This window comes from Pteropus vampyrus, unplaced genomic scaffold (assembly GCF_000151845.1).
Source record: "Pteropus vampyrus isolate Shadow unplaced genomic scaffold, Pvam_2.0 Scaffold126, whole genome shotgun sequence".
Lineage (NCBI taxonomy): Eukaryota > Metazoa > Chordata > Mammalia > Chiroptera > Pteropodidae > Pteropus > Pteropus vampyrus.
The window spans coordinates 3,573,497-3,588,938 of NW_011888907.1; the positions used below are offsets into that span (position 1 = coordinate 3,573,497).

The following is a 15,442-nucleotide window of genomic DNA, read 5'->3' on the forward strand; positions in this document are numbered from 1 at the left end:
GGCCCAGCTCATAGTAGGTACTTCCTAAGTGCCTTGTGTGGCCACTCGAAGAGGAGATAAGTCTCCAGAGGCAGGGAAGAGGCAGGGTGGAGGGCCTCTGCTGAAGGAGCCCTGCCCTCTGCCGCATGTTGACCTCTCTGAGGAGGTTCTGGGGCCTCCCTGCACCCCCTGCTGGCCACAGGTTGGAACATCCAGTACTCAGCCTCTCTCCTGTAGTTTATTGCATACCCTATGTGGAGCCCAGGGCTGTGCTGGGTACAAAGAACACAGGAGACCCTAGACAGACCCGACTGTCCTCCCTGGCTCCCATGGAACCAGAGTATGGGACCTGGGTGGGGTGGCACCCAGGCAGCTGTGGGAGCCAGAGGAGGTACCTAGACAGACAGGGGGGCTTCCTGGAGGAGGAAGTAATTATAATTGTATTTATAAAGTAGCTACTATGTGCTAGGCACCCAGTTAAGGGCTATAAAAGCAGAATCTCATTGAATTCTACAAAACTCAAGGAGTATGAGGAAAATGAGGCTCAAGGAAACAAAGTGAGCCCTCCCCTGACTTCTCATGGATGGCCCTTAGAATAAAACACAGACCTCCCCCTAGGCCGTCACCCCTGCTACCTCTCCCATACCCCTCCACACCCCGCCACCCGATCACCCACTCGCCACTACACACAGCCTTGTCTCTTGGCCTGCAACACAAGAGTGTAGTTGGGGCTTTTCCTGAGCAGAGCAGCCAAGGGGAGGCAGGGGTTTCCATGGGGCCAAGGAGGTAAGGGGAGGCTTCCAGAATTGGGGAAAAGCATCACTCCTCTAAAAAGGACACACAAAATACCACAGTCCATCCCGACAGTCACAGGAGCGTCTAGGTGTCACTCCCTGGACGGTGGCCCACACCCTGAGGCCAGGGAGAGGCTTTAGGAGTAAAGCTGGCAATGGACACACCCTCTGGGGGTACAAAAACCCTGAGTTCCTGGGACTTCAAGGAGGCACCTCCTTCCCTGACACCCACATTCCCCTAGATAAGACATTGTCCTATTGCCAAAGCCCCTTTATTTCAAAGGTTTATTCTTTGAAAGCCACTGACTCTGGAGTGTCTTCATTCCTGCTAAGGACAGACACAGGGGAATGACTGAGTCTTGTTTCCAGTCTTCTAGCTGCTCAGCTTCAGAGAAGCCAGCCTGGCTTCACGTTCTAGTCCCTTCTCTCCCTGGCCCTGACATGTGGGACAAGGGGCTTCAACTAGCAGAGCCTCAGTTTCCCCATCTGTAAAAGATGGTAATGGTAGCCCCTCACAGGGTTGTGTGAGTGAGAATTCTGCACACGCTGGGGGTTGATACAATCATGATTCAGATCCTGGAGGGCCCCCTTGCTGTGTGACCATGGGTGAGTTACTCAACCTCTCTGTGCATCAAAACAAATACAGTGAATTGTGAGGGAGACCACTTAGTACAGAAATCCTCTCATCATTATTCATTCAGCACACTTGTAGCAGCCACCACAAACGGAGCCCCAAGTCACACACCAAGGACAGAAATTCTGGTGATTTGAAGCCTCTCGGCCCACTGATGCCCCCCAGGCTGAGGGTGACCTGGTGGATGCCAACTTCTCACAAAGACACGCAAAAAATCACATCTCTCAACTGATTTATTTGCTTTCTGGAGTGTCAAGTTTGGGGTCTCCAAGGCCCCAGCCCCCAACAAAGTCTAGCAGACACTTCCCCAGCCTGGGGTCCCAGGCATGAAGGTTTCAGGACAAGGCACTCAAGGAACTCTGGGGGTTGGGGAGAAGCCACCCCGAGGGTGCTGGGGCCCGGCCCTTGTTGGGTACAGAAGATACAGTCACTTTGGGCAGGAAAGGTTTTTTCTAGAGAGAGATTTATGACAAAATAGAAACCTGAGATTTTGGGAGAGCCCCCAGAAACATGCTAGGAACCTCCCAGGCAGGCAGAAAGCCAACTCCACCTCCCACGTTTCAGGTGGGGCCTCCCACAGTTCGAGGATTCCAAAGGCCTGGGAGCGGAGAACTTGCTCCGAACTGGCTTTCTCTGCTATTTCTTAGAGACAGTGTGTAGGACACAAAAGCCACTTGCCCTAGGCCCCACCCCTGCGAACAGCTCAGGTGACCCTGACATTTCTCTCCCCCACACTGGGTAGTCGGGAGCCAAGGCCACCTCCCAGAGCATGGGGTCCCATCCCCCTCTCTCTGCCCTGTGTATATAGGAGAGGCAGGCACTTCTGTGGGTCTCTGGGCAGTTGAAGGGAAGGCTTGGGTGAGGAGACGGAGATGAGAAATGGATTTTCAGGGCAGGGGGAGTGCAGCTCGGGGCTGGATTGAAGCCCTTGAGGTTTGGGAGTCCCAGATACTCAGCTTGTGACAACTGCTCCTGAACCAGAGGACAGGGCCTCTTGGCAGGCATGTTCAGCACCCATCTATGAATTAACTTTCAAGATGTGACATCAGTATATGCCCCTACCCCAAATAGCCATTCTGCCATGGGTCTAAGAGGGACCCTGGCTTTTAATGTATTTTCTCACCCAGCAGCAGCCCCAGGTCCTTATGAGGCACTTGTGCCTAGAGAAGGGAAATTTAATTTGGAACGTGAAAACAAAGCCCTTTTCAACTCCTCCAAGTCTGTGGATGCCATGGGATTCATGGCTGTGGGGATTTGGGCTGGGGGAGGCGGGCGGCGGGGACAATCTAGCACTAAGGTGGCCTGCCTCTGCCCCTATAACCACCGTTAGTGCCCTACACTGGGTGTATGCTCACAAGGGCTTCTAGCGGTCTCCAGGTGGAAGCTGGGGTCACAGAGAAGAATGGGGCTTTGTTCCATCCCCAAAAGGGAGTTCTGAGTTCAGACACTCCAAGGGGTGGAGAGGTCAAAGGTCAACAGTCTAGACAGTGGTGGTAAAAAAGAGGCCAGTATGGTGGGCGGATTTCCCTGAGCAGCTCCCCTCCCCTGCTTGGTTACCGCCCAGGGGTCACAGGCATCCTGGTGTACACACACCCCAGCTGGCCCAGCTTCTAGGCAGAAACTTCTAAGATAACAACAAGGCATCTCAAATCTACTTTTCCAGCTGTCCTCCTGAGCAAGCAGTTTCTATTATAGAAGTTTCCATGCCAGCAACAAGCGGGGAAGCTGAATACTATTTTCCTTGCTGAAACTATTGCAATCTAATAATTTCCCCCAAAGACCTGACACCAATTTGCCCCTGGCCTGGCCCCGTCCCTCCTAGTGGCCAGGGGACCTTGACTGTTCCTTGACTGAGCCAGGTGGGCCAGGTGGCACCTAGCCCAGAACACCAACTCAAATTTCTCCTTCTTCCCACCTTTCCTTCTATCCACTCCATCTTCTTTCTTTTTCAAGCTACATACTCATACACATACCACTACCATAGGGGCTATGGTATAGTGCATACCACTACATGCAGAGGCTCTAGCATCTTAAAGAGATGCTGTTTCCAGATGCCCAGATCACTCTCCCTGTCCCCATTCCCCAACACTACCCACAGGGGTTCACCAGGGAGAGGCCCCCTCAGCTTTCCTACAAGACCCTCCTACCCTCCCAGCATCACTTCTTACCATCTCCCCACCAGCCTTCACACCGTATCCCTCAGCCTATCTTTCCATCATTAACACTGCCGCACTCACTTCTCCTGGCATCGCTCTCCTCCATGCCTGACAAGCTGCACCCATTTCAGAGACCCATCCTTTTGTCCCTTTCTGTGTGCCTTCCACCCTGATTTGAGACTCTGAAAATGACAAGGGACAAGGAGTAGGACCTGGTTCCCCCTTCTCACGAAAGGACATTTTAGTCTGAGACCCAAAAAATGCAGACACATACATCATAGACTGAATAGATGAGTTTGCCCACAAGAAAAAGATTAAAAATTTAAAAACAGGAGAAAAAAAAAACTGGCAGGGAGTGAGTGAAATGTTTAATGGCTATCTGATTAAATAAAAATGAGCTAAATGCTCTGCATCATGGACAAAGACAGGATTCCGGCTCAACTCGAAGAAATCTAAAACCAATGCTGGAACACAAAAATGACACACACACACTCAACAATGACCAGACAATAAGTTACATCTCTAAGCTGCTAAATCACAGGGTGCTTCAAACAGAGAGGCGAAATGAGGACAAAAGAAAGATGAAAATGTGTAATTTGGGGAGGGTGTGTCTGGGTTCCAGAGGGTGCCCAGCTAAGCTTGGACCTGGCTCACCTCCAGTCACCACCCCCTTCCTCATCTTGTTTAGATTCACTTCCTCTTCAGAGCCCCATAGATCAGACCCTTGGGGAACAGAGCTAGATGGAATGTGTTGTTCTGAATAAGACCTGTGGGGGACCCGCCTGGCCTTGAGCCCCCTACATTCAAAAGAGCCACAACTTCTGCTCGTTCTGCTCACAGAAGCCAGCTAAGGGAGCAGATGCAATGACATCTCATACACCAGATTTCTTAGGAGACTGCAAACTCAGACTGAGGACATGGAGAGGGTGTTTCTGGCAGAGGGAGAGCTGGCATGGATAGGGGAGCAGAAGCCCAATCATTTCAACCTGCCAGGCATAGTTCACGCCCACTGCCAAGCATCCACCCCAAGTTACCCACCTGTGCCCACTCTCTCCCTCCAGAGAAAGGCCAGGACTCAGAAAATGCCTTTAACTCATAAACCTATCAGTCTGGTTCCCAAGTGATGCAGAAGCACAGCAGAGGCAGGAACCACCCTGGGCCTTGGAACTGGAAGGAAAGAGGGTGAATGCTTAAGAAAACAGAACGAAACACAAATCTCAACTGTTTTAAAAAGAACTGCATGCTGGGAAACACCAATGTGCTCCAAAACAGCATCAGATTCCAGCACACTTCACACTTGGGGAAATAAGAAAACTGCATGTTCTCCAAAAGATAGAAGAATACTTCCAAAACATGTATTTTTCTCTATTGGCTTCATGGTTGCTGCTACCACCTTGTCCCTCTGATGGTGTCAAGGTCCAGCTGAATTTAGTTACCTCCTGGGGGACATCACTCTAGTCCCTGGCTGGTAAGTTCAAAGTCACCAGAGAGTGAAATAAAAATTTACTCCCGAGTCTGAGTGTGTCTCCCAAAACTGTCTACACGAAGGTCGTTGGCTGCCCAACTGCCCTCCTGCTCAAAAGTGCCAGCACATATGGAGTTCAGCAAACTCTCGCCCCTGGGCCCTGATTTGGGGCCCCTCTTAAGGAGAATAAGAAGCTGGTCCCCAGCACTAAGGCTGAGAAAATCCAGACCAGATGTGGGGTGGGTTTGCAGCTGCTACAAATTTTTACATATTAAAAAAAAGTCATGTGCATGTCAAAATGACAAGGCCTGCTTTCCCTTCGGCAGTTCTGTTCCAAAATTCATGGCTAGGGTGTTGAAAGGGTCAGCCAACCCTTTCAATCTCCTGGGGCAGCAGACCCTCCCCTCTCCCATGGTCTGGCCATGGGCCCTGCCCCATCCTGGCAAGGGGACCTCAATGTCAGTTCCCAAACAAAGATACGGGTCCGATTTGGAGGAGGGGGCAGGAGGCAGAAGGGGCCGCATCCCAGGAAAAAAGACACTTTTGTTGTTGGCTAAAGCCTGTGTTTTAACCAAAGGGAATATAAATTGCTCTGTGCCCAAACTAGAACTATTGTTTTAAAAAAGAGAATAATAATTTTAAAAAACCCACACGATATCCCATGGCAGCCCTTTCTGGGCTGTCTGGGTGTTGGGACACGGATCAGGGCAAAGACTCTTTGAGAGGCTTTTAAGTTTGGGAAAAGCAGTCACAGGATGGAGGGAATTCTGGAATCTCTTCACCAGAGACCTAGAAGAGCAGGTAAACAGGTTGCCCCAGACGTGAGAGCAGAGAAAGCGGAGATACACCCGATCGGTGTTCTCTGAGGAAGTCTGCACCCACGGGCCTCCCAGCCATCATGGCTGTGCCCTCAGATGCAAAGAAAAATAGAGAAAAAAAAATCTTCAGCTGCCTCCTTCAAATTGATCAGCACTTTTGCAGAGCAAGAGAGAGAGGAGGTGTGTAAATCGAAATATTTGCTCCAAATCAGATCCTCAGCCGAAGGCTTTGTCTCTTCCTGGGGTCCCTGGAGGGATGAGGTCTTGGGAGGCCTGAGGCACTCTCAGTGTTTGTGGCGACAGTTGATTTTGTCTTCTGACTGCTCCAGGACACCCAGCATCTCCTCGATGATGGCCCGCAGTGCCCTGCCCAGCTGGTCTGCGTTGTATGGCTTGCCCAGCGGGGGCACATGGACAAAGGCTGAGCGGCCATGACTCTGGTACAGAGAGGTGTAGTAGGTGAAGTCGCAGAGGTACCTAAGCCGCAGGGTGTGGGGGGCAGGAGGGAGACCAAAACAGGGTCAGACTAACAGGACAGCTTTTATCCAAACTCCCTGTAAAATCCCCAACCTCACCAAAAGTCCACAAGATGGAATACTGCTTCTCCTTCCCTAAGTTGGCAAGAATGATAATTCCTAATGCTGGTGTGTATGAGGGGAAGTAGGCAGTGTGAGATGCTGCTAGCAGGGTTGCAAATTGCCCCAGGGGAAGACAATGTAGCAGGCTCGCAAAATTCTAAATGCTGTCTTTATAATCTGGTATTTCCAGTTTTTAGAATCTACCTTCGGGAGCCATCTGCATGAGGGCACAAGAAAGATAAACAAGGTGTTCACTGCAATGTTATTTATCAAAGCAGAAGAACAGGAAGCAACTTACTAGGGTCTGAATGTTTGTGTCTCTCTCTCAACACACATACACACAATTCAGGTGTTGAAGCCTTAAACTCCCGAAGTGATGGTATTAAGAGATGGGGCCTCTGGGAAGTGAGAGCCCTCATCAAAAGTGTTAGTGCCCTTAAAAAGAGATCCCAGCATGCTCTCACTCCTCCTACCACGTGAAATCATGAGAAGCAGGCTGTGCGGAGGAGGGTCTTCATCAGAACACTGCCACGCTGACACCCTGATCTGGAACTTCCCAGCCTCCAAAACTGTGAGCAACACACTTCTGTTGTTTATAAGCCCCCCCACCACCCCATATTTTGTTATGGCAGTTCAAATAGACCATGTATGATACAACCTAAGGGTCCACTGACAAAGGAGTGGCTTAATAAACTCTGGTTTATTAAACACAGTGCAATACTATGCAGCCATTTACAAGCATGTGATAAATCCAAAGAAAGACAGAGAACTCACTAAGACCCTGTCACATGTTCACAAGTGAAAGTGAGGAAGGAAACGCTTAGGAAAATGCACGCCATGTAACCCCATCCACATAAAAGCAAAGCAAAACAGGACAAAATCCTAAAGTAGCACATCGAGTATTCTGTACATGTATGGAAACATGTGGGTGATAGAAAAGTTTCAGAATTTAAGTCTGATTTAACAGAGGGATCGCTAGGGGGAAGGAGGGAGGGCAAGAGAATTTTTTTTACAGTGGGAATATATGAAAACATATTCCAGAATTATTTGGCAACTTAAAACTAGTTTTAAAAAGAGACTGATGATAAATTCAGTGACTCCTACTTTTAGTCAGTCAACTGAATTTGCCACCTGCTGCCTTCGGGCTGGAGAAGTATAAGAAGTATTGATAAATCAAGGTACCTGGTGCTGAGAGGAGTAGAACAGAGGACACAACTTGGTCTGGGACGTTAGGGAGGCCTCTCTAAGAAGGTGACATGACATGTGGGAGCTAAGACCCGAAAGAGGCCTTATCAGAGGGAGGTGAGTCTGGGCAGAGGCCACAGGTTGAGCAAAGACCCTGAGGCTAGAGTGAGTTTGGTGTGTTTGAGGAACAGGAGGAGGCTCATTTGTGAGTCTGAAATTCAGACTCTAGAAAGTGGAAGCAGATGAGGGTGGAGAGGTGGGCGGGAACCAGACCACACAGCACCTGAGGATGGTGGGGAGACGGTGGGATTTTATTCTAGGTGCAGTGAGAACTGTAGAAGCGATTAAACAAGAAACAGTCACCATCTGACTTAAATTTATAAAAGACTTATAAGTCTCCCTCCCAAATTCATGTTCACCCAGAATCTCAGAATGAGATCTTATTTGGATATGGGGTTTGGCAGATGTAATTATTCAAGATGGGGACATATTAAGACTATGGTAGGTCCTAAATCCAATGACTGGAGTCCTTATAAGAAGGCCATATGAAGACAGAGGAAAAGATTAGGTGATGTATCTACAAGCCAAGGAATGCCAAGAGTTGCTAGCAGCCACCATAAGCCTAGAGAGAGGCAGGGAACATATAGATTCCCCCTTAGAACATCAAGAAGGAAAGAACCTTGCCTACACTTTGATTCTGGACTTCTAGGCTCCAGAACTGGGAGAGAAGAAATTTCTGTTGTCCTAAGCCACCAGGTTTATGGTTGTGTTACAGCAACCACAGGAAATATTAGAGAAATAGACTGCTCGGAGGAGAAGGGCTGTTGGGATTGGGTAGAGGTGACAGGAGGAACACCAGGGAGTTGGCTGGGGCAGCATCCAGATGGGAGATGGCAAAATGGGCAGCTCCATAAGTAATGAATTCCAGAAGCAGAATCAGTAGGACCTATTAAGTGTATATACTTAGTTCTGTGGCTCATGCATGGTGAGTGCTCAGCACAGAGGCCAAAGTCAACACATTTGGCTTGTTTAACACCAGCCTAGACTGGTAGAGGAGGGAACCCCCTACTCATACCCACCCCGTGGTGCCCTACCTGCCGGCATCTTGCGAGATGGTCACTGACACATCCAGGCCCAGTGTAGTGACCCTCTTACATACAGCGTCCATGTCGATGATAGAGTCAATGCTTTCAGGCCCATCCTCCACGCAGCACTGGGAGCCAGGGCAAAAGCGGCAGTTGTCCAGCCCTTTGTAGCCCTTGTTGTGCCCACACTTCTCCAGCGTGACTGTGGTAGCCATACCTGACACACCCACATGTACCACCAGCTGCAGACAGACAGGCAGGGCTTAACAGGGTCTGTCCATAGGACTGGGGGGTCCTCCCTCCCCTGCCAAGGAGAGGGCAGCATCCTCACTAGGCTCAACCCAGGGTTACACTGTTTCTGACTTCTTGCTGCTGGAATATATCCTGCAGTCACTCTTGCAGAAAGGTATGCCAAGCGAAACATGCAAGGATGTGAAACATGCAAAGATGTTCATTAAAGCTTTGTTAATACAATCAAATAGTTGAATGACTTAATTAGCCATGTGTAGGGTTTGGCTAAATTATGAACTACTTATGTAGCTGTTAAAATGCCCAAAGAAATTCTATAAGGAATGATCTTTAAGACATATTGCCAAGTGCAAAAGACAAGGTATAGGAATCTAGCCTAAAAATAATGAAAGATGTAATAACCTCTTAATGGTCACTTCAGTGTTATTTATAAAAGTGAGAAAAAACATGGAAACAAGTGGCACTCCCAATAATAGAATAGTTATTTACTAAAAATTACCCAGTGATTAAAATAATGTTTAGGGAGAATGTTTAATGACTATGTGATTAAATGCTCATGATAAAATATTTATAAAAAGTGGGACACCAAACTGAATACAGTTTAACATCGACTATCAATTATTGGTTTGTATGCTTATACACAGAACGGGCATGGTAAGAAAATATGTGAACATTTAAAATACAGGGAGACATGGACCACACATGTGGCTACCGAGCCGAGCACCTGAAATGTGGCTGGTACAAATCAAGATGTAAAGTGTAAAACACACCAGATTTCGGAGACTGGGCACAAAAAAAGAATGTAAAATGTCTCATTAGCGATTTTTTTTTTAATGTTGATTACATGTGATCAGAGCAGGAACAAAGCCACACAAATCATCCTGGTGTGGGGCGCCCACCTGCAGGTCCTGATGAGGAAGCACCTGCCTTCGCCCCACTCACCTGTGGGCTATGCTTCTCCCACAGGGCGGGGATGAGCCTCTGGACCGTCTTGTACTCGACTGGAATCTCATATACGTGCAAGTCCACACTGTCGCCAAGGCCCAGCTTCTCCAGCTCCTAGAAGTGAGAGCAGAGGGAGTGTTCTGGCATTAGGTGAGGGCTGCAGGGACAGTGGTTACCCTGGAGATAAACTGACTTATCCTCAGAAAACAGGTGGGGCTCCTGACACTGTGCAGAACATGGGATGAATGTGCCAGTCCACCCCGAAGCTCCTCTCCCATCCACTCTCCTCAAACTCTGTGCACGTCCATGAGCAGTGGTATGATATTGCAGCCTCTGGTTTGAACTCACGGACATGTTACTTAACCTCTCCAAGCCTGTTTCCTCATCCCTAAAATAGGCATAAAAGAGTACTTACCCTGCAAGGTGGTTAAAGAATTAAATGAATGAATTCACAATAAGAGGTCCAAGCAATGCTTGGCACATTACAGGTGCTCAAATGATGTTGCCCGGTGTTACTAATGTTTTGGTTGTTGTTTCACTTTCCTCTCTGTTACGCCTGGTAAGAACTATAGACGTGGTGCGTGGCACATAGCAAAGTCTCAGTATACATTTCTAGAGGGATCCAACTCCCTAGGGAGCGCCGAACCATATGGGGCAAAAGGTGGTTTAAGAATGTCATGAACTATATACAAAAATGGGCTATAGATCACTGTGAGTATACTTTTCTAGGGAAACACTGAAGCTTTCCTCAGATTCTCAGTGTGCTCCACCAAGGGTCTGCCTGTTAACTCCTTGCAGGCAGAGGCCACCACCTTGCTGGCCTAAGGCACAGCACACAGTAGGCCCAGAATCAAATTTGCTGGAAGAATAGTGATTCTGCCAGCCCCAGTACCCAGAGGTGGGCAGAGATGTTTGGGGATGAAGGTTTTGGCTCAGTATGAAAATATGAGTATTCTTAGTAAATTATTCATAGTAAAATACTTCAAATAATGATTTAGGTAGGGCTGTTTCATATTATTCTCAGATTTCATGCAGTGGTTTTAAAATGCTACCACTGTCGGACATTATCCAGTTCTGTGGGCGGGTCCTAGGAGAAGCATTTTTTGTGACTGGCCTTGCTGATTTTGCTGTAGGTGAGTTCTTGTCTCTTGCAGTGGCTTCTATCCATGCTGTCCCAACTCTGCACCCAATCACTGTAGTTACTTTGGAGAATATCCGATGCCTGGAAAGGCAGGTCCCTCCTCACTGGTAGATAATTATAAACTTCACCTCAAAGAGGGTGCATCAGGTTACCTGGAGACAAGGACACTTTGAGTGTGGGTGGGGCATGATGGTGCATGGCGGGGATTCTCAAATGTCAACGCCAGGAACTGGGATCCTGTCCCTCTGGCCAAGCCCAGTGAACCAGGAAGGGCCCCCTACCCCGAGAAATTCCACAGCCCGACAGATGAGGGCAGAGTGCAAACCTGCACCCCAAACACTGGCGTACGAGTGAACTGTACAGTGCTGCTGGGGCAGATAGCTAGAGAGACAAGCGGGCTGTTTTTGTGTAAAACTGATTTTAAAACACTTAAAATATGCTAAAGAATAAGCTTTGTAAAATATTTCACTTCTCCCACAATCATTTTTCTCGGTCACTTCATATTTTCGCTCTTTGTGCTCCCTTTTCATCTAAGCCTCCGCTTCCTGGACTGTGCAAAGAGACCAGGGGGGACATTCTTTGAAGGGTTTGAGGATTTGTAGACAACGCAGGCACATGCTTGCCAGCGTGCAACTGCAATTTCTAGGCTACTGTATTGCTTTTCACACATCAAACCCCTGAGAAGTGTTGGAGATCTGTAATCACCATTTCAGGTCCCCAATTTCATAAACATTTACCCACGTTCTGCACACTGCACACCACAGTGATAACTTTGGCCAAACATAAACAGACCATCGTTTGCTTGAGGTTTGCTGGATATACCAGGGTTTTGTTTGGCAAACTGATTTGGAGACCAAGTCCCACCATCTCCCATCCCACACTGCCCCAGCCTCCTGACCCCCAAGGCAGAATCTAAAATCACATCACGCCCTTTCCCTGTTCCCACCCTGTTGTGGCTCCCACTATGCTCAGAATAAGATTCCAAATCCCACCATGGCCCACAAGGCCTTTCAGGGTCTGGGCACCACTAACCCCCTTGCCTTCTTCTCCCATCACCCCCGTTTTGACTCCTCCAGCATCAGGTCTCCCACATACCCGCTCACTCCCACCTCAGAACCTTAGCACCGTCTATTCTGTCTGCATGGAATACTCTTTCCCTCACTCTCCGTTCAGTTGACTCCTCCTTAGCCTTCGTGTCTCAGCCTCCTCTCCAGAGAAGACCTCGGGATGCCCAGCCCCCTTTCCATGCTCTCTTACCCTACAGGCTGGTGTCCTTGCCATGTGCACATGGGAGGTGCTTGTTGAATGTCAGCTAAACAACTGAGCAGCTCAAGCTTGGACTGCAAACACACACAGACCTAGGTGACCCTGCACACATACGGGACCCTCCTGAGGGTGCCTTGCCTTCCTCAACTGTAAATAGGTATTTGGACTAGCTGCTGGCTGGGACCCCTCTTTTCTACATTTAAAAATAGCTCCTCACTATTCATAATCTCCAAAAATTAGAGAAAGCTCAAGTGTCTATCGATGGATGAAAGGATAAACAAAATGTGGGTTCCTCACACAGAAGACTATTACTCGGCCATAAGGAGTGAAGCACTGACACACTCTACAACATGGATGAAAACTGAAAACGATGCTGAGTAAAAGAAGCATCACAAAAAGCCACATGTTTGATTCCATTTACATGAAATATCCAGAACAGGCAAATCCACAGAAAGCACATTAGTGGTTGCCAGGGGCTCAGGGGAGGGTGGATGGGGAGTGACCGCTCAGGGGATGGGGTTTCCTTTTGAGGTGATGGAAATGTTCCAGAACTAGATAAGAGGTGGTGGTTACATAACATTGTGAATGTGCTAAATGCTATTGAATTAAGCACTTTAAAAATGGTTAGTTTTATGTATAAGTTTAATATCAACTTTAAAAAAGTAGCTCTTAATTGCATGAATGGTGGAGGGTAGGAGGCAGGAGTGTGGCCTCCAGAGGTGACCAGATTTGTTCCTCCCCACATTCACTGGCTTTGTGACCTCAGGCAAGTCACTCACCCTCTCTGTGCTTTAGTTCCCTCACCTGTAAACAGGATTAACAGTAGGGATTAACCCATGTCATAGGGAGGAAAAACAAAATAATACACATGAAAGGCATGGCACCTAAAAAGCACTCAAAACATACTAACTTAACTATATTTTAAAATGTAAATGTGCTTCCTTTAAAAAAAAAAAATCAAAGTAACTTCTGGCTAAAATGGAGCCATAGGACTCAGATTTATCCTTCTGTCTGGAACCACTGGGGGGAAAATAGACAAAATGTGTAAAATAATGTTTTAGTTGAGGAGTCAAAGCTGAGGTTCTAGAAAGGGTAAGATGGCTACAATTTGCAGGGAGAAGTCCCAGAGAGAAGATAGCTGGAGGGAGAGAGAGGAAAGAGAGAGGGAGAAGAGGGGAGAAAGTGCATGTGGTGGGGGGAGATAGAGAGAGATAGATGAATATTGATCCACAGATCTTTTGAGGGTCCATGGACTGGTGGGCACATACGTGTATGTTGAGGCCAGACAGAGAGAGCTACTTGAAAGTATCAGAGGGACCGACCCTCAGAACTCACATGGGGCTAGAAATACTTGGTGTCCCCACCAGCCAGAATGGAAAAACATAAAGAAGTGAGCCCTGGGAAAAATTAGCCCTGGGAATAAAAACTGCTCTGGTTCTGCCTAACAAAACTTAACAGCAAGCCTGAAAGCATGAAACTGTTTCCAGCAACTTAACAGTTAATAGCCCAGAACAAAGCTCAAGAACATTTAGAGGCAATACAAAAGTATTCAGCATGCCATAAGGTGAAACTCACAATGTCTGGCATGAAACTGAAACTTACCAGGCATGCAAAGAAACAGAAAATTACCATCCAGAACAAGGTGGAAAATCAATCAATAGAAACAGGCCCAGCAACAACAGATGGTAGAATGATGAAATAGGCAGAAAAGGGCATTAAAACAGCATATTTTTTAAAAAGCCAGACAGATCAAGTTTGAAGCCACCTCACTCCAAGCCCAGGTCCCAGCTCCATACTTCAGAGGTGTATTGTTAACAGCACAGGCACACACACCCACTCAGATCTATACACACCTGAGAAAACACATAGTATTTATTTTTACATCAACTGTATCCTTTAGCAACTATGTCTTCTCCACTCAGCCGGTGGTTTTAAACATCTAGCTACATTGTTACATGTAGATCCTTTTCATTCCTTTTTCCCTGCTGCATAATATTCCATCTCAGAAATTAGCTGCTATACATTTAAACATTCTCCTACACTGGAATATTTAAGTGGCTTCTAATTTTCCTCAATTATAAGCCATACTGCAGCAAACATCCTTGTGCACATTTCTTGCATAATATATAAGGCATAAAAGCTAAGAAGTAGCCTTGCTGCATGGCAGGATCAGTACCTATTTATAAGTGATACTGTCAAATTAAAGCTGCTTTCTGACCTCAGACTCAGAATATCTTAGAGACAGGGGAAAAACTTTAGGGTTTATAAATGAGTCTTCCCCTAATTCCTAAGAGGACACCTACTGAGCTCTTTTCTGTCTTAAAAACATATTCAATGACACCAAAAGCACAGACAATAAGAGAAAAAAAGAGAAATTAAACTTCACTAAAATTAAAAAAAAAAACCCACTTTTGTGTAAAGGACACAATAAACAGTGAAAAGACAGCTCACAGAATGTGAGAGAAAATATCTGTGAATCACATATCTGACAAGGGATCAATATCTGGAATATATAAAGAATGACTACAATAACAACAACAAAAAACCCCACTAACAACCCAATTTTAAAACAGGCAAAGGAGACAGACATTTCTCTAAAGAAGATATACAAATTGACCATTAACATACATATGAAAAGATGCTCAACATGATGAGTCATTAGAGAAATGCAAATCAAAACCATGAGATGCCACTTAACATCCACCAGGATAGGTGTTTTGGGGTTTTTTTGTTTTTTGTTTTTTGTTTTTTTAAGAAAAATAACAAGTGTTGGCGAGGATATAGAGAATCTGGAACCTTTGTGCACTGTGGTAGGAATGTGAAATGGTGCAGCTGCTGTGGAAAACAATCTGGCTGTTGCTCCAAAATATTAAACACAGAATTATCATGACTCAGCAATCCTACATCAAGGTATAAACCCAAAAGAATTGACAGCAGGGACTTGAACAGATATTCATATACGCATGTTCGCATTTGGTTAATGTTCACATTAACCAAAAGGTGAAAACAACTCACATGCCCATCAACTAATGACTAAACAAAATGTGGTATTTACATACAATAGAATGTTATTTAACCCTTAAAAAGGAAGGAAATTCTGACACATGCTACGACATGGATGAACCTCAAAAACATGCTGAGTGAAAT

At 46.8% G+C, this 15,442-nt stretch overlaps 1 protein-coding gene across 3 annotated transcripts in view; it reads right to left on the minus strand.

Moving 5' to 3' along the window:
- Window positions 1–1,622: 1,622 nt before the first annotated feature.
- The window catches only part of PGPEP1 (pyroglutamyl-peptidase I), a 20,792-nt gene continuing 6,972 nt past the window's right edge, over window positions 1,623–15,442 (minus strand). For 2 of the 3 annotated variants that reach the window (XM_011366796.2, XM_023534509.1), the window contains 3 exons: window positions 9,886–10,002; window positions 8,704–8,936; window positions 1,623–6,323 (listed from right to left, as the gene is read on the minus strand). In XM_011366796.2, coding sequence (XP_011365098.1) covers window positions 6,131–6,323; window positions 8,704–8,936; window positions 9,886–10,002 — 543 coding nt within the window. In that variant the 3' untranslated portion in view covers window positions 1,623–6,130. Of the gene's footprint in view, window positions 6,324–8,703; window positions 8,937–9,842; window positions 10,003–15,442 lie in introns of all 3 variants that reach the window. The other variant, XM_023534510.1, reaches the window with a different exon arrangement.